This window comes from Lissotriton helveticus, chromosome 5_1 (genome assembly GCF_964261635.1).
Source record: "Lissotriton helveticus chromosome 5_1, aLisHel1.1, whole genome shotgun sequence".
NCBI classification, from domain to species: domain Eukaryota; kingdom Metazoa; phylum Chordata; class Amphibia; order Caudata; family Salamandridae; genus Lissotriton; species Lissotriton helveticus.
In genome coordinates, this window is record NC_136065.1 from 455,276,111 (window position 1) to 455,302,981 (window position 26,871).

The following is a 26,871-nucleotide window of genomic DNA, read 5'->3' on the forward strand; positions in this document are numbered from 1 at the left end:
CTAAAAATTATCGATAGGCAATTATAAGAGTAAGAATTAATTTAATGAGTAACTTTAGAATGATATTCAATCTAAATCCTCTAAATTAGCCAACAAACTGCCTAATTCTAGTAACTCGTAGTCCCTGATTGGCCTGGTAACAGGAGTTCATGAGTAATGCAGGAAAACGGTTGGTCTGTTCATGTTCGCTTAATAACAAAAGCTGTTCAGAGTAGCCAAAATCTCAAGGGACTGGAGAAAGGTAACTGTAAATGAGGAATAACAGGAATCTGGTGTATTAAATTCACCATTGGTTTTTCATCATTTTTACGTGGACCCTCAGGATCCAACTTGGAATGTACTTGTTGTTCCAGTCCTCGTGGATACAGTTCTGGCTGGTAACGGTATTTCTGAGGGTTGGAATTACCAGGCCCACTAACAGATATTTTGTAATGAGGCTGTAAGTGCTTAGGAAAACAGGCAAAATCAGATGGCAAATTACTTCTGCTGTCATGCTGTATTTACATTTGACCGGCTCGGCTGGCTAGAAATAGCACTTTTTTTATCCGACTGGGCTTGGCAATAACCATGTATACTAGAGGAAGTGCCAATGTAGTGTCAATTTGACATTGTACCTGTCTCAGGGACTGAGGTCCCTGAAGAGGACGCGTCCTCCTCCTCACTGCTCCAGCTGTCAGGCTCCCGGAGACAGTCTGTCCTCTTTAAAGATGTACTGCGCATGGGACCAAAGGGGGATTCTCGCCCATTGTGAACCCTGTAATAAAGGAAACATTGAAATACATAACATCACCTCTCTTAAACAGAACAATGTCCAGTGCTGGAAAAGAAAAGATGAAGGCATTCAACTAAAAACTTGTGGAGATCAATTGGTGGTGCCACACATAACTTTGAAGCAGCTTCTAGTCTGACTCGTAACTTGCCATTCTTATTACTACAATGTTCCTGGACAATTTAGAGAAAACCATCACTTTCAATCATGTCTTCCTCCAATATTTTAAAGCAAGGGTGATTAACAGTGATCCACAAAGTTTAGATCCATGCTCAAATATCAGGATAACCATAGACTATGTACATGATGCCCAACTAGACTCATGGATGTGAATTTACCCCCTGTGGAAGGTCTGGCATCTTCCAGGCCCTATGGGCAAACGTTTGCCATCCGCTACTATACGATGGCACCTGCACCAATAGTGTGGAGCAATATAGGGACCTCAGAAAGAATACTGTTACTTAGAGTCTTTACTAATCTAACAGCCATAGATCAGGGGTGTCTAATGTAGGTCAAGGAGAGTGGTTTCATCTCATGTCAGTTTCTCCGTTATTTACAAATGTTTTACAAAAATGTATGTTATGAATATACTGAAAATTGTTGAACACTCCTCCTGTAGAGCGATCCCTTTCCTGAACTCTTATACTCAATAGCTCCAGACAGTTCTCATCCAGCTACTCTCTGGCATACTCCCTGGAGGCAAATTCTTACTAGAATCTAGCACAATTCATGACTTTGACTGACACATTCAACCACCTATTACCGGGACATAAAGTGGGGCTCCAGAAAGAAACTGCTCTCATAGACTGGAGATGCAAGAAGCATATCGAATCTAGAGAGATTTTGACATACAAGCTGCAGCAAACTAATTAAAAAAATAGGACTTCCACTTGCAAGTTAAAGTAGCAATGAAACTCCTGAGTCACAATTTAATTGTACCTCAAAGTAACTTGCCACAAAATGCCTACTATTTCTAAGCAGGAGTATCTCCCGGCTTCCATCTGGCCTACAATTTGGAGTAAACGAGTTATTTAAGGGAGATCTCCCATCCGCAATCTGGTGTACTTACCCACAATCTGCAATACTTCAAAAAAACTCAGATCCAGACCTCAAACCTTCAGTCTAAAGTAAATCAGGGGTGCGACATTCTGCCACTAACAGACTTAAGAAACCAAGAAAGCCTAGAGAGGCTACACAGTGACATCTTGAAGTGATGCTGCTCTTTCTTTACAGGGGCTGCAAAGACCTCTCTTGTCTGCACCTCAGATCAGTGGCTGTGCTTCAAATTCAAGTACCATCCAGCTGCAACCCAGGACAAAATGAGTAGTTCTTCTTAGCGGAAAACTGATTTTCCGATATTATTCTCTTACACAGCAGATTATGTATGAAATATTTTTGTACAGTACAAGTCATACAATACCAACATCATCCATTTAAATCCCAGGAGAGGCATGACCACGTTTAATATACTTATTACCAAAAGTTATTATTTTACCAATTCTACAGCTTCTTTGTCAATTACGGATGTTTCCTTCCTGAGGTCTTAAGAGTGATCAAGCCTGCAGTTTATATGCACATCCCAAATCTTTCCATAACTAGAATTCCATACTAACCACATCCATGGCATTAAGTACCTTAGCATTCTGGAAGGGGCTCTTCGGTTACCTCTCATGGTGCAGCAGCTTCGCTCTGCATGAAGACAGTCAATTTAACATCACTTGGTATTCTATAGAAATGTACCTGCTGTGGTTATCCCCAGAGCTTTGGTGAATCTGGAAAGGCGATGACTCACTCCGCTGGGATGAGTTTACTTTGGAGGAGATACGTTTCGTGCCTGCACTCTAAGAAAATACAAAAAACAATAAAAGGATTTAATAAAATAATGGAATGCATATGCATATTTAAGCTCCCATTATGGGTTTCTCTGAGGAGGATCCCCATTCGGGTTACCACTCTATACAACTTCAAGTGGTTTTGTGTTTCTGGGCCCGAGATTAATGGGTACAGAAACACTGGAGAGTGGCAAGGGCTGAAGGCAGATACACAGCCTGGCCCTCTCCACCCCCTCCAGCAACAAGGACTTCAGCAAACAATGCCCCACCCTGCCTGGCAATAGTCTGACATGGCCACACCTGACTTCTCACCCCCCACTATCTCCCCCCTCTGTCAAACCTCTTTGCCCCGGGGAGGAGCCAAGCCGGCGTTGAAGATGGCCGCCCAGTCCCCCGGCTCCGTGTACCATCTCCTCCAGAGGGCGCCTTCTGCCTGATATCCTGATTCAAAAAGGGCACACACGGGCGCAGGAGCAGCTCCGGTACTCGATGGCGCGTCCCCGAGGTTTGTACCACCTCCACACGGGGAGAAACGGACAGCGGCGTTTGCGGCCCGAGGCAGCTTGAAGACCGGGGACTCGTCTGACTGCAGGACCGGCCATCAATTGAACAACAACGGCCACCAGCTGCAGTGAGGGGCCGGTCGGCTCCGGATTGAATCGGACCGGCCGATTTTCGGATCGCTCGCTCATCTGATTGGGGGCATGAGTTAGAGATCGACCCTTCATGGTTCCCCTGGGTCGTTTGTCCTTTTTTTGGGAACTTTGCTCGCTTGCCGCCGGGGACCGTGGTGAGACCCGTCCCGCTAATTGCGGGAGAATCCCGAATTTGAGCCCGGCCGCGTTTAATAGCGCGGACTCCCCCGGCAGCTGTGTTTTGGCTACGTCTCCACTGTTTGGGTGCCCTGCTGGTGATACCATGATGCCTGATGCTCTGCTGCGCGTGCCCCGGCCCCGATCTATGATGGTGCTTCCTCGGAACGTAGCGAGGGGAGCAGAGTGCTGCATCCGTGAAACCGAGTCCCGACCTGATTTGAATCCTATGGAGGAAGGGAGCTTGACAAAAAGGGGGCACGGAGCAGAACTACATCTTGGCGATCTCCTTGCTGCCCTAGCTGACCTTCGCGATACCTTGGAGCAGGATGCCCGTTCACTGGGTGATAAGCTGGATGATGTTGTCTTTGTGGCGGAACTAATGAGCCCGGGTGGTTCGTGGGCGCACAGTGGTATGCTTCACTTCTTACCCAGACGCGACAATATGGCGCCGGTACTGATATCCTAGAATCCGGGACACGGGCTCTCGAGCCATCTCCAGTTGGTGACATTCGTGATCTAGAACTATCCGTGGGCTCCTGCTTGGAACCGAGCGATGGACTTTCTTTCCACGCCATGCTGTTGGTATCTCTGGTTCTGCTCCAACCATGTTTTAACACTGTGACAATCTTTCCCTGCTCTGCTTTGCCGATTGCGATGTGGCAGTCATGTTATTGCGTCAGGTTGGGTCCATCACGCTGGCAGGAAGCGGGCTCGGATGAGGTCCGATCGCATCGCAGCACTAAAGAATTGCTGCTGTCTGGGTTTGCTCTGATATTCCTATTCCTTACGATTGCGGATTTGGAGTGCGACGATTTGGTGGGCCATCGTGATATGCGCAGGACAGGACAAGGATAAATGATGTTTCCTCCGTTTCGATACTTCCTGCTTGCGGGTTTATGAGGGATGTGTGGCATATTGTCTTATTTGTTGCCATGCTGGGCTGCTCCTGTGCCTAGTGCACTGTTCTATTGTATTGCTTTTAACGGAGGTGTTTTACATCCTGTCCGCATACGTTATTTGCAGAGGGAGAGGCCGGGGGACTGTTAGAGGGCTCCCCTCCGTTTTTCATTTCTTTCTTTTCCTTCCCTCGCTTGGGTTCCTCTTTTAGTCTAGGTGGGTGGTAGTTTCTTTTCTCTCTCTTCTAAACCTCGGGTTTCATAAAATGGGCGACAGGCACTCTGCTGAGGGGGAGGCCGTAGCCGGAAGCAGGGGTGCAGGGTGGGGGGTATTCTCTGTTTTTCTTTCCCTTTTTCAGTTTCTAGGGCCTCTTTTTCTCTCTTGCTCTGCTTGGCTTTTTCTTTCCTTTCTTTCTTTTTCTTATCTTTGGGATTCCGAGTAGTAGGTGGCTTACCGGATGTTCTTATGTCTCAAGCCAGTATGGGGGATGTTATAATAGTTCCTTTTTAGGTACGGCGGGCGTGTGCTGCATTGGGGGGCGTAATGTACTATTTGTTGTCTATCCTGTTTAGTGCGCGTTAGTGCCTGCGCCCCGCCTGCAGTGGTCCCGAATGTGCATATCCTGATTTGTGATGTCCCCTATCTCTGGTGTTACTGGATTGTATGACATCGGATCCTGTTCTATCTCTGAACTTTAAAAAAAAAAAAACCTCTCTTATCCTGGTACCACTATGGTGCGACAGTATCCTGGGTGTTGATGTGGACTTTAGGAGGCGGGATGTATGTGTTTTGACTTATTGATTTGCATTGACCGTCTCTGTGATAATGGCCGGCTGTGCTCTTGCTGGCCTGCAATTGTATCTGCCTTATGTCACAATAAAGGTTTTCAAAAAAAAAAAAAAAACCTCTTTGCCCCATTTATTTACGACCTGCTCGTAGCAGGTAGTAAATGTCATCAGTGAACTCCCTGAATTAGACAAATTAATCCAGTCTGCCTGAAATAACCCAGTAATTCTGAGGCTGACAGGTTATTCCGCTTTCTGAGGAGTTTAACTCAGGATCTCCATTGACTTGTCCGGAGATACCAGCCAGAATCATTAATTCTGCCCCTGGTATCGCCCCAAAGAGTACACAGGGAACTCGTAACTCAATACCTTATTCTGTAAGGATTAAGCAGCTGTTTCATTGGTCCCGGAGAAGCAATCTCAGCATTACAAGTTGAGGACACAGATCAAGTGAACCATGCCATATTACCTGAGAGGTTTTTGCAGTGGATACTGGTTCACTTCCAACTGTACTTCCCATGCAGCGTCCCTGTTTTCCATTGGCTGCAAAACATAAGTGATTTTTTTTTTAATGCACAAAGTAAAACATAACTCCTTTGATATTCTGATGTCCAAGATCCCCTTCCTTTATAACTGGAGTAAAATCCTGCTGTTTCATACAAGCTCGGAAAAATGTTTTCAAAACATGCTTTCAGTTTAAAAATCTGAAGGTTACATCCCAATATGTGCCTCCCCTGTCACTGGCAAGGGTGCGTTTTGCAATGTACTTGGAGCAAATACTCAGGGCCTTATTATGACTTTGGCGATCTCATAGCGAGGCTGCCACGCCACGTCCCGAGACTGCCAAAGCTATCAAAAACTGCCCACCAGAGTACGACTTTCAAAATCAGTTGGCCAGTTCTTTGGAGGTCAAACGGCGGTGTCTTTGAAAAACACAACATGTGTCCCCCTGCATGCACCCCATGGCTCAGGCGCACAAGGGGACCCTGTAGGACCCCCTTTGTTTGCTCACCACCACACTTTTCATGGCAGCCACATCACCATGAAAACTGTGGCAGTGAGGAAACTTGGAACATGTTGCGTCCCTGCCATGCATATTGCAGCTTCAATATGGCCGCAACACCGTGGTGCAACATTGTGGCGAGGCCAATGCGGTCCAACTGCCCAATTAGTAATGGTGCTTCGGACCGCCGGTGCAGCAGTGCCTGCACCGCTACCATGGCTAGAGTGGTTCGATGGACCGCTGTAGTTATAATAAGGCCCTAAGAATTCCAGAATCACCAAGAAGGTGTTGCTTCCAGCTTTTATTCCTTATAAATCTGTTGTGAAGACAATATGCAACCAAATACACTAAAATAAGGAGCGATCATGCCAACCAAGCTTCAACCTAAAGTTTTCAAAGATCTTGCTGACTAAAAGTATCTCCTCAAAAAAAAGAACCCGTACTGAAATACACACAGAAAGCACAAGTAGAGGAATACATGGCTACTATGAAAATATATGAACTGGGTATGAGCCTTTGAAAAAGTCCTTGAGTAATGAGCTGCATGCCTCTAAGAAAATAACATTCTACAAAGAGGTCTGAGAGTCACAACGGTACATCTTTAAGAGGATCTTGTTTGGGAAGCGGAATGGCTTTGATATGTGGTACATGGATTGTAAACCTAGAGGACTTAGGGCCTGATTTACATGTTGGTGGAAAGGGTATGCAATGGCAACGGAGCAATCTTTCCACCAACATAATGTTCCGCCTGCCCGATTTAAATGTGGGCGGACCTTTAATGTAATGATTGTGGAGACTACTCTGTCTACCCCATGGAACACTCCTCTGATGGCCCGACGGTGTAAAAGCATTGGAGGCTGACGGGTCTGCCCACCCACCTAATTTAGTTGGGAAGACATACAGGTCAGTTTTCACTGCCTACATGAGAATTGCAAATTTGTTCTTCAGTAGGAAGGTATTCAGAGGATGAAGGTTGGCTGAATGTCTCCATCCTTCTCTGGCATGAGGAAATAGCAAGAGTAGCAACTCTCCATTGTTTCCGAGTCAATAACCTTCTTGATGGCTCCTTTGGAAAGTAAAGTTCACACTTCTTGCAACATAATGGACAGGCATATCTCTGGGATTCGCTCTGTTGTGGGGAAAGCATTGGCAAAGTAGAAAGAAAAGGTAGGACACAGCCATGCCGAACAATCTGGAGGCCCCATCTGTCGGACGTGATTGATTTGCACCCTGGGAGAACATGCTGGATCCTGTCTCCCACAGAGTGGTTGAATGACATAAATGGAAAGCTAAAAAAGCTTGGTATATGGTCTGAGGCAATCGGCAGACTGTAAACGCTGACTTCCTGCACTTGGCGTGGAGCTGTCCTGGTATCCAGTCTTTCTGGAGTGATATCTTTGAGGAAATGAGCAAAATCCTGGAGGTGGACATGGCCCCGGAACCGTGTTTGGCGCTCATTGGCAAATTCCAAGAGGCTTCCAGTCGCAATCCGCAGACTCACGGATATGGGGCTGTTAATGGCTAGGAGGGTGGTGGCACTCAGCTGGATGAGAGGACCGCTCCCAACCAGAGCCAGGTGGGCACGAGATATGTTGTACTGTAGCACACAAGCAGAGAATTATAGTGAGTTGCTGCCCCCAAGAGTCGTCCAAAAACATTCTGGGCACTGTACCGCGCCTACCTTAGTGGAAGGGAGCAGGAGGAATCTAATAGTCAGGAGACACGTGATTCAGAGACGGCATCAGGGATCCAGTCTGGGGAGCGGTGTAAAGTGGGTATTGGCTAGATGTGCGAAGTGGCAATGCGGAAATACTGTTTGCACTTGGGCTGGCTGAGACATCGCACCTGCGACAGACATTCTAGCTGGGACAGCTTAGATGAGGCGCAGACGAGGCCCTGGAGAGCACTTGGAGCAAGTGTAGCTGGGATGTGGGATAAGGCATCATTATAGCACTTACACCTTCATTATACACAGTGCACACAAGGGGGAGGGATGGGGGGGTAGGACAGTTATTTGAGTTGTGTGGTAACATTGGTTACGTTATGAAGCTGACGCGTTTGTGTATAATCTACGCTATGGCACTGAAGGGGGGAGGGTGGGGACAAACTGATAGCGCACAGAAGAAAAAAGCGCATGACACACTGCTCCCTGCTCTCTTGGCAGTGACATTTGTGAATTTACTAGCCCCTTCAAGGAATACGCTGCCGGACCCCAGGGTTGTCAGCTGATGGGCTGTGTCTACCAATGTCTATTGTTTACTTGGAATATGTATAACGCGGCCGGCCCTAGAGGTTGTAGGCTTGGAGCTGTGTAGCTGAAGTGCGTGGCAATAAAATAAATAAAAGAAATTAAAAAAAATTTTAAAAAGCTTGGTGGCTGTTGCTGCACGTCAAGGGGACTGTCCCTTGAAGGCCTGCATATTGTCTTCTAGGTCCTCATCCTCAACCTCGAAATGACTCGGTGATTGCAGCAGTGACTGGGCAGACTGACGTTGCCTATATGCTAGCCCACAAGAGTAGCCTCAGAATTTCCTAAACTGATGAGGAACCTGTTTGCCAAGGGTCAAAAGACCCAAAGAGTGTGCCATGGCCCTTTTTTGAATGAAATGTTCCATGGCAGATTCAACATTTTTGCCGAACAGGCATTTCCATGAGAGAGACCTGTACGTCTCTAGAGAATCCTGTGGAGCACACCCATGCATGGACGGTGGAGAACCATGCTGGTGCCCATCGCCCTGATCAGTAACATCAAGGTCAGCACGAGTCATGTTTTTTCCCCATAAGTGCCTGACTGAAAGGGATCAAGGGCTTAGATGTGGCTTTCCAAGGTTGTGAGATTTTCATAAGGACATCGGCCTTAACCTCAATAGTGGACAGCTGTAGGTCTAGGACCTCCGCTGCTCATCAAATTATCACTGCAAATGATGTACTTCATCCACTGAAGGTCTGAATGGCGAGTTCAACTCCGTATCACAGGAAGTATTAATCTCTCTGGCCGCTTGTAAGTCCATGTATAGATTGTCATCATCATAATGCGGGGACAAGTCATCCCCATCCACATCTTCAACATCTCTGAGTGGTGGCAAGCTTTGGGGAGAATTGGAGCCAAAAAGATAAAGGAGCCTCTGATAGAGCTTTTACTCTAGTAGGGGCACAAGATTAGAAAATGGCTATATGGCTTCCGGTTGTGCATTAGCAATTTTGTAGCACAATATAGGTTGAGATCATGCTGAATTCGACTCACTACACTCAAATATTATTGAGGGTGCTAGTGCAATGAAGCTGGTGTGTCCTCCTAAACCTAATTGAATGTACAAATTTGTTCAAACTGAATACAATTATTTACTAGAATCTCATAAGAGTACTCTTAATGCCCTTTGATAGTGTCTTAAGCCCAGGGTTAAGACACAAGGGTCAAATCCATTTTCCTCTGGCTACATATTAGATGGGGCAACTTAAACAGCCATGTTGTCGTCTGTGTCGGAACATCTTTTCAGATGGTTCAACCCCTTAGGTGGGCCGGTAAAGAATTCCAGACTTTAGCTGCCAAGTAGCTAAAAGATCGAGCCCCTAACCTAGACCTCCTCACCCTGGGTACGATCACTAAGAAGGCCCTTGCAGATCTCAAACTGTGTGAAGGCAGGTACGGTCGTACCATTGGAAAGGGGTATTTGGGGCTTTTACCATATGAAATCTTGTGGCACATGGCTTTAATGATCATTCTGTTTTCCACTGGGAACCAGTGTAGTGTAGCGAGGGCATAGGTAGCTGGTGGCCTCGTAGGAAGATTCAAAATATGCTGTGCTGCTGCGTTTTGAATCTGTTGGAGTTTCTTTAAACTCTCGTTGGCGGAAACCCGACATAGCACGTAACAGTAATCTATCTGGGAGGTTATCAGAGTATGAACAATGGTTTTACTAGTTTAACTGGGAGCAAATCAAGGGTCTTTCTCAAAATACTGCAAGTCCCAAAGCATTTCCCTGCAACGCTGCTGATCTGACTCTCAAAACACAATTTGGAGTCAAACCAGATGACCCAGAGCATCTGGCCACCAGGCTGATATCCAAATGGAAGGGGATTTGCGAACTATCAGTACCTCAGTTTTATTGGCATTCAGCTTCAAACAGGTGTTAGCCATCCAGGAGGCCAATTCCTCCAAACACGTTTTAAACTGCATCACGGCATCCTCACCAGCTTGAGCGAGAGTCACAATTAGCTGGGTATCAACAGCATATGACACAATTTTCACGTTGTGTCTTTCAACGATATCTATGGGACAGATATATTAATTGAATAGGGTAAGGCTTAGAATGGACCCCTCCGCTACACCTTCATCTAGTGGCCTTGTCTCAGACATATATGGTTTTTCGGCTACTTGAAAGCTACGGTGTTAGAGGAAGGAGGCTTTCCACCTTAGTGCCGTTCCCCCGTCACGGCATCACAACAGCCTGTGTAACAGAAGGCCATGGTATACGGTGTCGAAAGACACTCTTAGATCCAGTAGTATTAGGGCAGCCGTTTGCCCGGCATCCGTGTAGCACCTTAAGGTTTCTCTGGCCAATAATAATGCTGACTCCATAGAATAGGATGCCCTAAAGCATGATTGCGAGGAATGCAACAGATTATTTGATTCAATGAAACTCACTAGTTGAGTATTCACCTATTTTTCAGTAATTTTAGCAAAAAAACAGGAGGCATGAAATAGGCCTGAGATTAGGCAATTGCATAGGATCTCCAGTAGGTCTCTTCTGTATTGGAAGCACAACTGCGTGCTTCCACTTTTGAGGAACATAGCCCGCTTGAGGTGACATTGAAATGAACTGTTGCAGGTTAGGGAGGATAATATTCATCCCATGAATTAGGATTTTGGGTGTCACAGTATCCAAAGGAGATCCTGATTTAATTTTAGTAAAGAGGGAGTTTAACTCATCCATATAGGAGTCCTAAAATGTATAAAACTTCACTTGTTAACCATGTCTTCTAGCAGAGCTATTGATCCATCACAATGTTGGGCTCCACGGAGAAAGGTGGCATGGATATTGGTTACCTTAGAGACAAAGAATGTGGTAATTTTTTTACAGCTTTCGATGGATGGTGTTGATTTAGCAGAGACACATTCTAGGGAAGATAGAGAGTGTAATATAGAAAATAATTATTTTGGAGAATTACTTGAGCTCCAATTGTCTGGGTGTTGAACTCTCTATGAGTGCTTCTAATAAGTCTATGATATTGTTTAAGCATTTCTTTATATTTGTACTGATTGTCTAAGCAGTAATCTTTCTGCCATAGATGATCGCATGCAAGTTTGTTTGCCAGTAACTAAGACCTCAATATACCAAGGTGCAGAGAGTGTAGCCTTTGAGTTATGCTTGGTGACTAGTGGGGTATGTTGTTGATTGCTCTTATGGCCCAATTCTCCAAGTTAGTATTTGCTGTGTTCACGTCTTCCCCTAAGGCAGGAACTGAGGCTGCGAGTTCTCTTGAGAAGACATCAGGAGAAATCTTAGTCCACCTCATCGTAGATACCAATTTATTCCTGCAATTCACTGGCAAGGTATTCGGAATTGTTATTTGAAGTGTAATCAAATATTGGTCCGTCCAAGGGACAACCATAAGGGTGTCCACCAAGAGCATGGAGAAGTTAGAAAAATGGGCTCTAGATTATGACCCAACTCATGAGTGGGTCCTATTATCTGCTGCGGTAATTGTATGGGTATTTGATTCTGTGTGAATAGCTGTAGTCAAATTAGTATCTTTGGTCATTTATCTTTAGTAAAGTTTAATTTACTGTACTATTAATTCTTAGAGGCATGGTACTGCGGCTGGAATTGAGTTGAGGGATGGTGTCTTGGTGGGAAGAAGCTCTTTGGTCTACTAGTTGATGAAAAGTATTCATCTGAAGAACCCCCAAAGACCAGCATACTCAGTTTCTGGGATGTTCAAATAATTGTGTGCTTTTTGAAGACTAGGCCAGATATTAAGTACTTAGGTTTAAAACAATTGCCATAGAAATTGTCAACATTTATTTATTTATTTTACACAGTCTACCACCACTTCTACCTCTGGAAATTAGTAAGATTAACTGTTGTATAATGCACTTATTGAAAAGGTGAGTTCCTTGGACTTGGAGGTAAAATGAAATCGGAAGAAGGCTCTTACATTTGGTATAGATTACCAGGGGGACCCTTGAAGAAAGAAAAGTATGGAATTTTTTACAGAGATTTAAAAAACATTTCACATATTGATTCAATATGATGGTTTTGAACCTATTAACTTAAGACAACTGGCTTTTTGTCTTTTCCAACTCATGAGCCACAGACACTTATCACTCAGAACTGAGTACTGAGATCCTGAAACAGCTAGTTTCAACAGATGCATAAAGAGATGTACTTGGAAAATGTTTATTCTTTGTGCGAAAATTAACAGGAGCCTGATAAACTCAAAAACATACCTCTAATTATGGATTGTTGCTAAAGTAGGAGTAATCTTCTCTAGTGCTGTAATGACCTTACCTCGGGCTAATAGGTCATCTAGTTATGCAGCCACTCAGCACTACAGCTAGGTACGTCCACCTGAGGACAGACATGTATACATGTGTAACACCTGGACTTGCATCCTAAACGGGCAGCAGCAGATGCAGGACTAGGAATATGTTTTTTACAGCAGCTCTGAAAAGCAATCTAATTCTTGGTACACTGTCCATTTCAGAAATCTTATAACAATATCTGAGAGCCTGTGTCATGCAAACGATTGCAGTTTGGGCTCCAAGTCTCTCGTGACTAGACACAGAAAGGACAGGTATAGGTTACGAACCCAATGAATAAGTGAACATGCACTCTTTGTTTCCATTTCAGATCTGAGTGACAGCATTTTTTTGAAGGGCAACTTTTTAGTCGTACCTAAAATGGGAATTTTCAACTAATTAGAAATGAGAGAGAGATGTTCACATGAATACTCTTGTCACAGCGATCATCAGTACAGCATATTAATGGGGACTACAAGAGTCACTGATGATGGTGCCTTGGAGAAAAATGACAGCATAATATACGATCCTTTTGATAATGTTTGCATCTGTCAGATATCTCTGTCACTCAACATATCTCCAAGAAGACTCCAGTCTCATAGATGCTAAATGCTTCACACCAACTCACACACAGACTGAACCCTGGTACTAAGGAAAGAGCGGGAGAACAAGCAGTCTTTGACTGATATAGGTTCAGTGTCAGGAGTGTTGATTAACGCCCATTCAGCAGTGATGAATGAAAAACATATATAGACACCTAAGGCACAGGAAGCAGCAGTTCTAATGCTTTCCTTGAAGAGGAGGACCTCTAGGTACCTGGAAGGAAAGTTGAGATACCAACCAACACACCTTTTTTTCTGCCAATCAGAAACTTGCGTTTATTTTACTTTGTATTGGAAATATACCCTTAATCCAAACGGAAACTATAAAAATCAGTAATGAAATAAAAAGACTATTTTAATTTAGGGACTAATCTGGGCACGGGCATATGAAATATTGTATGTATCAACCAAAGGGCAGATCATTATTCCTGGGAACCTGGGCAAGGGAAACCACAGTAGGTAAACAGTGGTTCCTGTAGGTTTATTTAAAAGCTAGCCTACTGTTAGAAGAGGGAGGTAAAACTCAGTTTTACCACAAGGGGAACTTCTGCAAAAATAGACTTTCAAACACGGACTACAGTATTTGGAAATAAAAAATGATACGGGGACTCCTTAGTAGTATGCAAAACAATTGTTTTAACATTATTTTGAAGTGTGATACAATGCAGTGCCTGAATGTGTAAAAGTGCAGAAAGTGTGGCAGAAGGAAAACACTGATAGTCAAGAAAGAACTCAATGGCTGCTTTGTCCTTTTTAGGTCTCGCGCCTAGCGTTGCAGTGCGTAGCCCTGTCGCGCAGCGAGAGACTTCTTGTAGGGGATTTTAAAACGAACCTAGGAATTGCACACGCTTGTGCATCTGCTTTTCCTTTTGGCCCACGCTATTGGCCTTTGCGTGTGTCTTTTTAACAAAGACAGCACGCAATTGGCCAAAGGCGGGCACGTTGCTCCGCCCATGGCCTATTGGTGTTGGTTACCCGCACCGTCGCCATGTGGTTTCAATCATCGTGCCCAGACACGGGCGAGATAATTGAAACCACATGTCCCGCTGTGGCGCGCACGCACACCACTCATGGGCTTGTTCTTTTTTGGATCCATTTCACAGGGAAGCAACTAAATGAAAGAAGGAATGCGAGGTTGTGAACCGCTTCTTCAAGTCACGGTTTTCAGTAATTCCTGCATGTTGCTTTTTTATTATCTTTATCTACAGAGGCCAGTGCAGAAACCTATATATAAGATTTATGTGTGCACGTGCCATCCCTTTTATTGTATTTTTCATTTTTATTACTTTTTCATTGATTCTGTAATTGTTTCAGTCCATTCAGCTTTCTTGGAAGTCCTGTTAAATATACAATTACAAGAAACCATAATTGGAAATCCTAACTGCTGGCTTTTGACTCTGGTCTTTGCACACCCCTTGTTCCTCAGTCTTTTTTTGCAGGGCGAGTGTTTTTGAAGGATGAAGAGGAGAGGTGATGCGCTGTAGTCGGTGCCTGGTGTACCTTTTAAGTTAATTGTGGCTTGAGGGTGGTGGAATGTATTTATGGTGCTAGAGTATGGAATTTTACAATAAAACTGACAGTCTCCTTCGCTATTCATTCCCACATAGACGGAAACACACATGTATGCAAGGCGTGGCAAGGGCTTGCAGGTTTAAAAATGATCTCTGGAAGGGAAAGCACCAGGCATAATATATGGACATCTGTATTAATAGATGAAGTCATGTTTTGGTAGAGTTGTATTTCTTCATTCCCATGCCCCTGATGTATGTTGCGGAGACTAAAGCTGCTGGCTGAAAAGCACCCTTTTGTAAAAGTGACCCATTTCATTATTTTTCGGTCATCTCATTTGGACTAGTGCTCCACACTTCTGTTTAAGGATATACAGTGAAAGGTGTACAATTGGAAGTTTCATAGCAGACCTTTAGAAAGGAGACGCAGGAAGCATCTCGGGTTTTATTTAATCGGGTTTTCTCTATCTGTTGATTACTCAGCTGTCCTAGGCAGCGAATACAAATGGCTCAGCAGCAGCTCCACTAGTGATATAACTGAATTAAAGTCATCAAGGATGCGGTCCATCCCCAGCAATAAAATGACAGGGCAGTGCTGGGAGGTTCTGGCCTATAAATCATGCCCCGCAGTAGACAAGCCTAGGACTACAATGTCAAGAGATCAAACATCAGTGTTGTAATTTCATGGCTTCCATTGACTGTCCACGTTTAATGAAGGGCAGAGTTCAGGGGTGGAATTTGTATGCATCCGCTCGAATGGGTTTCTGTTTTATGCCTCTTTTTTTGCATGATGACCTTGGTCCCCTAAGCTCTATCTCTAATGTTCAGCTACGTACGCCACAGCAATAATTCTTCCAGCGTGGGGTGTCTTGTGCAAATGAGACGGCAATGTTGAGCAAGTTCCTTTGCTGTCTATTAACGTGTCCGTGTAATGTTATCTGATACTTGTGTGGCATAGTGGCACTCTGCATGGAGCCATTACAGGGAGACCTAAATGCTTGGTTGTAGAAGTGTAGTTGTTGTAGGACCAATATATAAAGAGTAGGTTGGTGTGTTAAAGCTCCTGACAATTGGCCTGGTCCTGTTGCGGTGAAGGTGATGCTGTTAGAGGCACATGTTGAGCTGTAATTTTATTCTAAATAAGAAGGTAGTTGTAATAGTAAGCTGTTCCATGGAGGTACTACCACACCCTATTCAAAAGGTTACACACTGAAGGAAAGGTCTTGTCGAGAAAGGAAGTCTCAAGCTCTGTTTTTTGGGCAACATTTGTGTGTATGTTTTCCATTTGCATCACAGGATGTCAGCTGTTACAATGTTAGTTGGTGCCAATCAGGCTCGGAAAAGGTTGTCCGTTGGCATAGTTGCAGAGCAAGCCATTGGAGTGTAAACCCATTTTTGCAACAAGATGTTTATTGGATAACTGGACTAACGGGCTGAATTTTACAAATGAACTGCTTTTGAGGAAGTCCACCACTTTAGTCTGCGGTTTTTGGCACTTCAAAATGTATTCACAATGATCTCTTTGCCAAAAGTGGTAGTTAGCCGGGATTTAGTCTGGAAAGTTGTATTGATAACTTTTTGTGTGAAAGCAAAAGTTGTACTTAGCAAATTGGAAATGGTACATTGTTAGAGTTTCTTCAAGTAGTCAGCCTAGGGCCGTACTATTTAGGGTATTCAACTTTGTGGGCTCCTGTCAGGGCGCTGACCATGTTGATACCCGGAAACACACAGGAGAGCAAAGTCCTTCGCTCCCTACATGTCCTTTGTCTTGGTGACAGTTCAGCTTGTTCCCACTTGCACAAACTGACCAGTGCAGACACATGCTCAGTGAGTAGTGCCGAATCATGCACCTGTCTGCAGGTGGACTTTCTGCTCAATTAGGTTTTGGTGCACAGTTAGATTTTGTTGTCGAATTGAACCAACCATTGGTTTAGTATATTTTGGCATGACAATCTTCATGTTGGCTGGCAAACTGCTGCAAATTTTACACGACGAGTGAGGGAGGCAGATGCTTCTGCGTAATGTTACAAGGGATAGGTCCCAAAAATAAGCAAGGTGGTGGTGGTTTCAAAAGTATTTTTTCCATGGTGTCACTGAGAAGACTTGCAGGTGGGAGATGGGTCCATGGCTCCGCCTTGTAGTGACAAGCAGAGAAGGGACTGTTCCCCTGTTCCCGTGTTCCCTTGCAACAAAATATGTTAAGAGAACCAATACACAGTGCACTGGGTCTGAACTCACTGTAAAATCTAGACACCTTACTGCGCATACATTAACTGCACAGAAATATCATCCAAAAGTAAAGAATAGAAAAACAAATGCAATAAGTTTGCAACTACTATTAAAAAATGTTTTAAAAATTGCATCGTTGGGAAGCAAGATGGCGGATTGAGACCACCAGTCCGGAGCACAGCTAACGGCAGGTCCAGCTGTGCTAAATGCTACAGTCTATTCTTTGAGTTTGTCGACCGTTTGAATTAATGGGAGCATTGCTGATTACCTTTAGACGGTGGTAGTTCTTTCGAGGTGTGATTTCGCGCTTGAAATCGGATGTGGCGGCCGTTCGGAAGCCGACTCAGGCGGCTGCTTTATTCTGTGCAGCTGACCTCGTCTGGTCCGAGCGGCTGGTTCGCGCTCGGCTGGTCGAGCCTGAAGGCTGCCTACGGAGCCCCGGGGTCTATCCGTGCAGCAGCGAGCGCGATGGTGCCCAAAAATGCATTGAGGAGCACCCGAGCCGGGAAAGCAATGGCACAAGCGGGACAGCCGAAGGGAACGCCACCAAGGGTTTTGATTTGGTGGAGTCTGGGAGTGAAAAAGCCATGAGGAGAGTCGAGAAAACGGCACTAACAACTGGTAAGCCACTTTTACGCCTACCGCTGCTCAGTAAAGTAGCAGAATCTCTAGCTTGTAGCACACAAAATGCGGAGCATGCTTTAAGAATGCGCTGCGGAGATCAAGCTGCTCAAGGGCCAGCCCCCGATTTATCTTGTAACATTGTAGCTACCACTGAAAGAGATGAAAGCGTGGATGTTACAGTTTCAGTTTCCAAAGGGGCAACGGGGATAGAGGCCGATGTAGTGGCAGAGGGCTTAACTAGCGGACTAGTGCTGCTCTTGGACCCTATTCTCCACACAGAGCCCCTGAAACTACAGGTACAAGAGGAAAAGTCTCCAGGGGGAAGCCCAAATGCTCTTGTAATAGAGAACTTTCCGTCAATCCTAAATAGCACTGCGGCTTCGGCTTCCGTATCTGCCCCAAAAGCTTTCTGTACTAAGCTGGCATTGTTAGAAGATGAAACAACAGGTGAAATAACGGAAGAAGCTGCGGAGATGGACATTATCGAGGGGATAGATACAGACGAAGAATATGTAGATTATCTGGATTCTACAAGCGGTACACCTTTGGATACAACTAAAACTGTGGGTATAAAGAAAGGAAGAGGCAAACCTAAGAGTAAGGCGAAAAAGGTAATCAGTAAACCGAAAGTTTCAGCCTCAATGGAAAGAGTTATTGCAGAAAATAGCTCTCTCCGGAAATGGGTACAGGCGAAAGTGGGTGTAAAATCTATGGCCTTACGACTGTCTGGGAACAGCCCTACCGAAGTAGGCTTAATTGCTGCTGCTAAAATGGATAAGTCTGACAAAATTCCTCCCAAGCCTCATACAAAGATACTAGAGGTGTGCCAATCTGCTGTATCAGATCTTACAATGACCTCTATCCCAGTCCCAGCCTCAGTTGCTGCTACGACCTCAGCTTCAACTTCGACTTTGACCTCCGTCCCTGCTTCAAAAATAATGTCAGTTCTTGTCTCAACAACGTCAGAAACAGTAACAACAGTGACAAGCACATCTCCGATGCTTACTACCAGGGCTCCTGATAACGGTATTAGTAACCCATCTGGCTCACCTGGCACACCTACAGCTACTCTACTGCCCAGTACGATTTTGGCGGCGTGTAGTCAAGAGGAACTATCATCATCATTCAGTTTGATCTTGCGACTACTAAATGAGCAAAGGCAAGAGGCCCAAGAATATTACCAGCAGATGCGAGAAGACAACAGTAAAACGCAGACTTCGCTACAGGAGACGGCCGGTGAACTGGGTTGTATGTCCCATGAGGTCGAAGAGCTACAGCAAAGAGTTGCTGATACTGAAGAAAAAACAATTCATACAGAAGCTACTGCAAACAGACATGTGGCTCAGATTGGGATTATGCAGGCCAAACTCGAGGATATGGAAAATCGACAACGCCGTCAGAATCTGAGACTGTTTGGAATTGGGGAAGGGACCGAAGGAGCTGATCCCAGGGCATATATAATACAAATACTTCAGAAGGCATTCCCTGAACTCTCCGACTGGGATTGGGACTCGCAGATACAACGGGCTCATAATCGACCATTGATACAAAGAAACAAAGGGGGTCAATACCCTCGCTCATTTCTGATCAACATAGGAAATCTTTTACTGCGACAAACCATCTTATTAAAAGCAAGACCCAACACTCCGGTCTCAATAGATTCCGTTACTTTTTTTGTGAGATCTGATCTCAGTAAAGCCACAATGGAGCAGCGTTGGAAACTGCGTCAATTTATCGATCCGATTAAAGCCCTCGGTGGACAAGCCTTTTTACAGGAACCAGCAAGATTAAAAACTTTTAGGAATGGACGCACTTATTTTTTCTCGAACGAGAAGGAAGCTGAACAAGCTGTATCTAAATGGCAAATGGAAGCAACAGACAAGAGGGTGTCATAATAACAACAATAACTATATTTACTATGTAGATTCTGTGGAACTGGCCAGAAAGATGCTTGGACAATTAATCTATTTGAATCAATTTCTATGAGATGGCAATACCATTTACTACGAAGATTTTGAAAACTGTTCAGAAGATGTCTGGACATGATGATAATTCAAATTTGAAAAAATCAAATGAGAGTTTTTCGAGCCCCTATTCTATTAAAAAAAAAAAGTTTAGAGATAATGTATAGCAAGGTTTATTTTTCGAATTTTTCAAAGATGGGAATTTAATCTATATAAGATGTATCAAATGAGATGTTTGGCATGGAATGTGGCGGGCTTGAACAGTAGGAATAAAAGAAGATTAGTGTTTGAAGAGTTATCTCCGAGACTCATATAGCATATAAAGACCGAAACTTACTTAAACAATTGGGGTATGATGTTCTTGTGTGCACTGATTGAAATATTTCAATACGGGGGGTAGCTATTCTAAAACAAAGGCAATTCAGAGTAGAAATTGGAAAAACTTTTGTTGATAAAGCGGGCAGATGGGCCATAGTCCAGTCGACATTGGCAGATTGTAAGTATACATTTTGTGGCATCTACGCCTCAAATATAGATGATTCATAAAAGGGGGGTGGTGATGGACAGAGTATCTGAATTAAGCAGAACACTCCTACCCATGTCAAAAGATCAGGGCTTGATCCATCACCGTTTTTTAGCTCACTGCACCATCCCAGCTCAGAACCTGGCTACATGCAAATTAGTCTGACCCTGGCCCAGTGCATCATGGGAACAGGGCAGACCAAACTACCAAGCCAATTCTTTACTGGACGGCGTTTGATGTGGCTCAGGTGGAGTCAGCCCCGCTCTGTATGATATTATTAGATGCAGAGAAAGCATTTGACCGAGTGGGGTGGGACTTCCTCTGGGCTACACTGTTGGCATTTGGTATCAAAGGCCAATTCTTGAACTGGATTCAGGCCCTGTATGACAACCCGACCGCCAAAATCAGTTATTTAGGGAAGTGCTCCTCTATTTTTCCAATACAACGAGGTACGAGACAAGGGTGTCCCCTTTCACCCTTGCTATTCGCTTTAATAATGGAACCATTCATATCTGCCTTGCAGAATCAACCTCAGATAGCCCCTTTTGTATCCGGGCCAAACTTACTTAAAATAACTGCCTATGCGGACCACATCGCAATATACTCTACAGACATGTCTGAAGCTATGAAGGGCATTATACTGGAAGCAAAAAGATTTGGAGCGGTTTCCGGATACAGGCTTAATACCAATAAGACTCAAATTGTTATGAACTTCAAATCTTTGACTCCTGTGCAGGGAGTATGTGAGGCTGCCACTTACTTAGGGGTACAAATTTCTGCTAAAATAAACAAAATAGTTCCTCTAAATTATGAGAAATTATTAAAAGAAACTGTAATTTCACTTAAGAAATGGCATAAGGTGCCTTCAAGTATCATTGGTCGAATAATTTTGGTCAAAATGAAGATCTTGCCTAAATATCTTTATTTGTTCTGTTCTATCCCTTTACGGGTGGATAATCTTTATTTTAAACGATTATACGGGATTCTTAGTAGTTTTATTTGGGGATATAATAAAGCTCGCTGAGCTATTGCTTTATTAAAACTCCCATTTATTCAGGGTGGTCTTGATTTCCCAGATGTTAAGTTTTACTTTTGGTCAAATTTTTTGAGCCGCTTTCGCAGCTTGCTGAATCTCACTAATAGGCTTTTCTTTCACAAATGTATTTATTTATTTATTTTTGTGCTTATATAGTGCAGGAACTCGACCCCCGAAGGGGTTTCTCCGCGCTTTTATTCATACCAAAGCTATGTCCAGAAAAAAGATCATCAGGCAATACAGGATATCTACATTGTCAAGAACAGATGAGTCTTTAAACATTTCCTAAAGGTAGCGAAGTTGGGATTTTGCCTAAGAGTAAGGGGCAGGGAGTTCCAGAGAGTGGGGCCTCGATACGAGAGGGCTCGGCCTCCCTGTCTTTCCTTCTTAATCCGTGGTACTTGTAACAAGGATTGGGTCTGAGAACGCAGAGAGCGACCAGGCTCATAGGGTCTGAAAATTTCAGATAAATACTTGGGGCCAGTGCCCGACAGGCATTTATGGATTATACAACATATCTTGAACTTCACCCTCTGGCGAATTGGAAGCCAGTGAAGTTTGTTCAATAGAGGGCGTGAAGGGGTTCTGGGTGGGACATTCAAGATTAGTCTGGCCGCTGTATTTTGGGCTACCTGTGGTCTGTTTAGTTGTTCTTCATTGGTGGAAATGAGCAGCCCATTACAGTAGTCCAGTCTACTGATTACCAGTGCCTGGACTAAAGTTTTCCTATGACAGTCTGCTAAATAGGGGAAAACCCTTCTCAGAAGTCCAATGACCCCAAAGCAGGATCCAGTCACCTGATTAACCTGGTCTTTAAGAGTCAGGGACTGGTCAAGTCGGACCCCAAGGTTTTTTACTACCTCTTTGGGAATGGGGAAAGGGCCTAGTTCGGGGGGCCACCACTCAGGTGACCATAAGAGTGGGGCCTCTCCGAAAAGCATGACCTCTGTCTTACCTACATTGCATTGTAGGCAGTTAGAGGTCATCCAATGGGATATAGCTCTCATCCCAGCAGCAAAGGTATTTTTAACTGCTGGTGTTAGTGTCTGAAAGGGGAACAGCAGTTGAGTATCATCTGCGTATGATATTGGTGTGAACCCAAATTCCCTCACAATTTCTGCCAAAGGGGCCACATACACATTGAATAATGTGGGGCTTAGGCATGAGCCTTGTGGGACCCCCTTGGTGAGCTCCCTGGAGATGGAAAGATGGGAGCCCAATTGAACCCTTTGTGAGCGGCCAGTGATAAAGCTTTCTAGCCAAGCTAATGCACTACCTCCTATCCCTACCCTCTTCAGACGACTGATAAGAATGTCATGAGACACCGTGTCGAAGGCAGCAGACAAGTCCAACAGCACCAGAATCATGGATCCTCCTCTATCCTGTGACATCCGGATGGTATCAGTCACGGAGAGGAGGGCTGATTCGGTGCTGTGGTTTGGTCTGAACCCAGATTGAGAAGGGTCCAGACCGTCTGCTGCCTCGATGTATTTAGACAGGTGAGTATTAACATGTTTCTCAGTCATCTTACTCAGATGGGGTAGGAGGGAGATCGGGTGGAGATTTTTCAGGTCTGACCATGGCATTGCAGCATTTTTACGAATGGGGTTCACTATCGCCTTTCTCCAGACACTGGGCACTCGTCCTTCCTTGAGGGAGAGATTGATTAGTGTACGAAAGCTTTGTATAAGCTGGCTCCCTAAAGAAACTATCATCTTCACGGGCAGGAGATCATCCGGAGATCCTGATTTAATATTACTATGCAGAGCTGTGACCTCAAGCAGACTGATTTCCGGAATGATTGTGAATCCACTGCTTTCTTGCTCTGGATTCCTGAGGGAGGGGAGGTCAGTGTCAATTGTGTAGTTTGAAGTTTGAGTGATTTTCTGATATATAGATTCAATTTATTTTTTTTTTAAATGGAGATATCATCACATAAAGTTTGTGTGAACTCATCAGGGCTTTCGCAGGCCACGGGTTTTACAAATGATTGGAGAATTTTGTAAAGCTCTCTGGATGAGTTTCCTGCGTCTATGAGTTGTGAGGCAAGACTATTTTTCCTAGCCAGTTTTATATTTTTGTGATATTTAGCTAAGGCCTCCACATACACCTTCTTACTACTAGTTGTATGCGTCTTTGAAATGAAATGAAATGAAATGAAAAGAAGTTTTATTGAGCGCTACAGCTGCCCTGAGGCGTCCAGGCGCTAGGACTAGAACAGTGTCTTCCAGGGAGACGATCCAGGGAGAGTCAGAATTTAGTTAAACAGAAAGGTCTTAAGCTGTTTACGAAAACTCAACAGATTGGAATTGCTTCTCAGATGACAGGGGAGAGTGTTCCATAAATTGGAAGCATTATAAGCAAAGGAGCGTCCTCCTGCTCTAGCTCTCTGAATCCTAGGGACTTTGGCCAAAAAGGCATTTGAAGAGCGGAGTGATTTATTAGGTTGATAGGGTAGAATCAGGGAGTGATTAATCTCTGGACTGGTTTTCCAAAAGGCTTGATGGGCGATACACAGTGTTTTGAACTTAATTCTATCCCTAATGGGGAGCCAGTGCAGAGCTCTTAGGCCGGGCTTTATCGAGACTCTACGTGGGACTCCCAGCAATGTGCGGGCTGCACAATTTTGTGTCTGCTGAAGTTTTTGCAAACTATACTCCGGGGCCCTGAGGTACAGAGAGTTGCTGAAGTCAAGGCGAGATTGAATTAAACCTTGTATCACTATCTGCCTGGCCTCAAAGGGAAGAAGAGGAAGGATTTTTTTAATCATCCTAAGGAGGCCAAAGCAGACTGCCGATACCTTGGTCGCCTGTGTGTTGAAGGTCAATGATTTGTCCAACCACACTCCCAGACTTTTTATGTTGTCTCTGGGAGTGGGGGGGGCGCCCATGCTCAGAGGCCATAACAGCTCCAAGGTGGCGGGGGCTGAAGGGCCTAGGAGCATGAGCTCCGTTTTGTCGTCATTGAGCTTCAGACAGGACTTTCTCCAAACTTTCTCCGATTTCCTACATCTCTGTTTTTCCGCCCTCAGTTCTTCTGAATACCAAGTTTCTTGCTTATCTTTGGGATACTGTTTGCACAATTTCAGGGGAGCAAGCGAGTCTACCGCCTCTAGGAGGGCCTTATTAAACTTTATGATGCCGCTTTCGACATTATCGTTCTCAGAAATAAGTGGATCTTTCCAGACCCTCTGAAATCCTTCGAGTGTTATATTACGCCATCTCCTACGCCATGTGGCAGGAAGTGGCTTTCGTTGTGGCAAGTGAAAGCCTAATACAGTGAATTCTACCACATAGTGGTCGGACCAGATGACAGGGGTTGGCGGGAGACATTTTATTTTAGGACAATTTGTAAAAATAAGGTCTAAAGTATGTCCACCCGAATGCGTTGGGCCACTGTTTTGAATTTTCAATCCCAATAGCCCCAGATCAGAAAGCAAGGAAATTGCGTCAGGGTGATTAGGTAGGTCAATGTGAATGTTAAAATCTCCAAGGAGGATAAATTCCTCCTTGGCTTTAAAATAAGGTGCTAAAAGCTCCGTTAATGTGAGCGAAAAACCTGAACAGGGTCCGGGCGGTCGATAGATCAATGCTCCCTTCCAATGTGTTTTGGAGGAGGAGCGGATCTTGAAAATCATAATCTCCATTTGAGCACAGCATCTTTGCTCAAGCAGAGAGACTTTCAAGCCTTCTTTATATATCACTGCAATTCCTCCCCCTATTTTTATCGGGCGATCTAAATTAAGAATCTTGTATCCAGCCGGGATCCCTAGCATGATAGCCGGCACTGTGTGTGGTTTTAGCCAGGTCTCCGTAAGGAAACATATGTCAGGTGTGGTTGCGTGAATAAGATCCCATAGTTCCTGGAAATGTTTAGGTAAAGAACGTATGTTTAATAGAAAGCTTTTCAACCCATTTAGCCTGATATGAGAGGGGTTTTCTACAGTATTAGTGCTGAGAGGGGGGTTTGTGGGGGAAGACAGGCAGTGTGACTCTACAGAAGCAGATGTATATAAAATGCTATAATTGCTAACAGTCTGGTGGGTCAGGTGAGTAAAGGACGCTTGAAAGCCACAGATAATACACAATACAGGACCCTCAAGACACAGCCTATTATGACAGTGACAGCCAGCGAGTGTGACTGGTTTCAGACTGCGCAATACCTGAGCCGAATAGGAAAGTTTCATAATACCTGCAGTTTCTGGTATCTCAGCAATAAAGCCCATGGCCCCTGGTCCCGTCCTGTCGCGGACGGGCGCAGACGGGCTTTTCTTCGGCGCTTCTTAGGCGCGCTCGTAGGCGCCCCCTGCGCACAACCGCTGCACGCTTGTTGTGAGGGTGTGGCTAAATAGCCCTGAGTAAGGTAGCCACTAGAGCGCTGACCTCTGCTCTAGCGTAAGTGCCTGGCTCTTACCTGTCCGCCCTCTGCTCTACGGCACTAATTGCCGAGTCGGACCAGGGCGGGCAGGCTGCAGTTTGGAGCTCAGGTGATGCGGGGAGAGTGTCAGGAAGTATATACAGCAATTAGGCAAGTTAGATTTTTAAAATCAAATCTAAAACAATAAATAATACGGCAAATTTTCAAATCGTTATCCTAGCTCCTCGCAGCCCACGCAATAATGCCTGGTGATCCTGATTCTTACTCAGCTAGCGGGTGAACAGCGGGTCGGGAAGACACTGCCACCGTCTTCCTTATACTGGGGGAAGACTCCAATATGTTTCTTTATAGACTTAACGATCCAAACTACTTTAAGCGGGTAAAATTCAAGACGGCGCGGGACACTATAAGTATCTGGCGTGCGCTTCTCATTAAATGCAAAACTTCTCTGTGTAATTATAGAACTCCCTTGTGGAGTAATCCTGGCTTTTCCTAAATCCTTCATGATCAAGCCGGTAAACATCTTTCCAGCTTAGGTATAAAAACGCTGGTTTTGTAACATTTGAAAAATTGAAGGACTGTCATAATCTCACTGAAGGGGCTCGGTTTAAATATTATCAGATTCGGGACTACTTTGTACGTAAGTTAAATCTTACTACCATTTCTGATTCTGATATATGGAATTGTATACATGCGGAAAAAGATAAGTCACTGATAAGTATAGGGTATAAAATTCTTAATGGTCTCAGGAAGGAAGACTGTTCGAAGTTAGCAGAGAAGTGAAGTAGGAAATTGGATATCGATGTGCCGCCAAATTTAATATCTACAGCCCTTAACAGTATAAGCCGTTCAGTGCATTCTTTTAGCCTTAGGCTCCAACAACATAAAACTATATGTCAGTTATATTATACGCCAGAAAGAATTTCGAAGTGGGCATCTTACAATAGTAATAATGATCGCACCAAGTGCCCAAAATGCGATCTAAGGGCAGCTGACCTGAATCATATGTTTTTTACATGCCCAGAGTTAACTGAATTTTGGGAGGGAGTTATTAAAGTTCTCTCTCAGAAACTTGCATGTCCAATCATACTTACAGCTCTAGATGTGCTGGTGGGCGGGTTCAGCGGGACCGGGTGTCAGGTCGATCTAATGAATGTTTTAATCACTTGTGCCAGCCTAACAATAGCACGGGTTTGGATACAACAAAACCCACCGACAGTTTTTGAGTGGTGGAGGTTGGTCAAGGACACATATGATATGGAATATGCCCTGGCACAAACAAGGGGAATTCAATCAAAGCGGAAAATGGAAAAAATCTAGGGACCAATAATATAATCTCTCTCTTTTTTTTTTCCTGTTACCTGTCATGTTTAATCTTGCTAAC

The 26,871-nt window shown here is 44.4% G+C and overlaps 1 protein-coding gene across 1 annotated transcript in view; it reads right to left on the bottom strand.

Annotated features, from left to right (window-relative positions):
- FRMPD2 (FERM and PDZ domain containing 2) overlaps positions 1-26,871 on the bottom strand; it is a 446,136-nt gene that overhangs the window by 70,400 nt on the left and 348,865 nt on the right. Inside the window, exons 35-37 of the mRNA XM_078640972.1 lie at positions 5,568-5,641; positions 2,510-2,610; positions 615-754 (exon numbers count right to left, since the gene is read on the bottom strand). Of these exons, the coding sequence (XP_078497098.1) occupies positions 615-754; positions 2,510-2,610; positions 5,568-5,641 (315 nt within the window). The remainder of the gene's footprint in view (positions 1-614; positions 755-2,509; positions 2,611-5,567; positions 5,642-26,871) is intronic.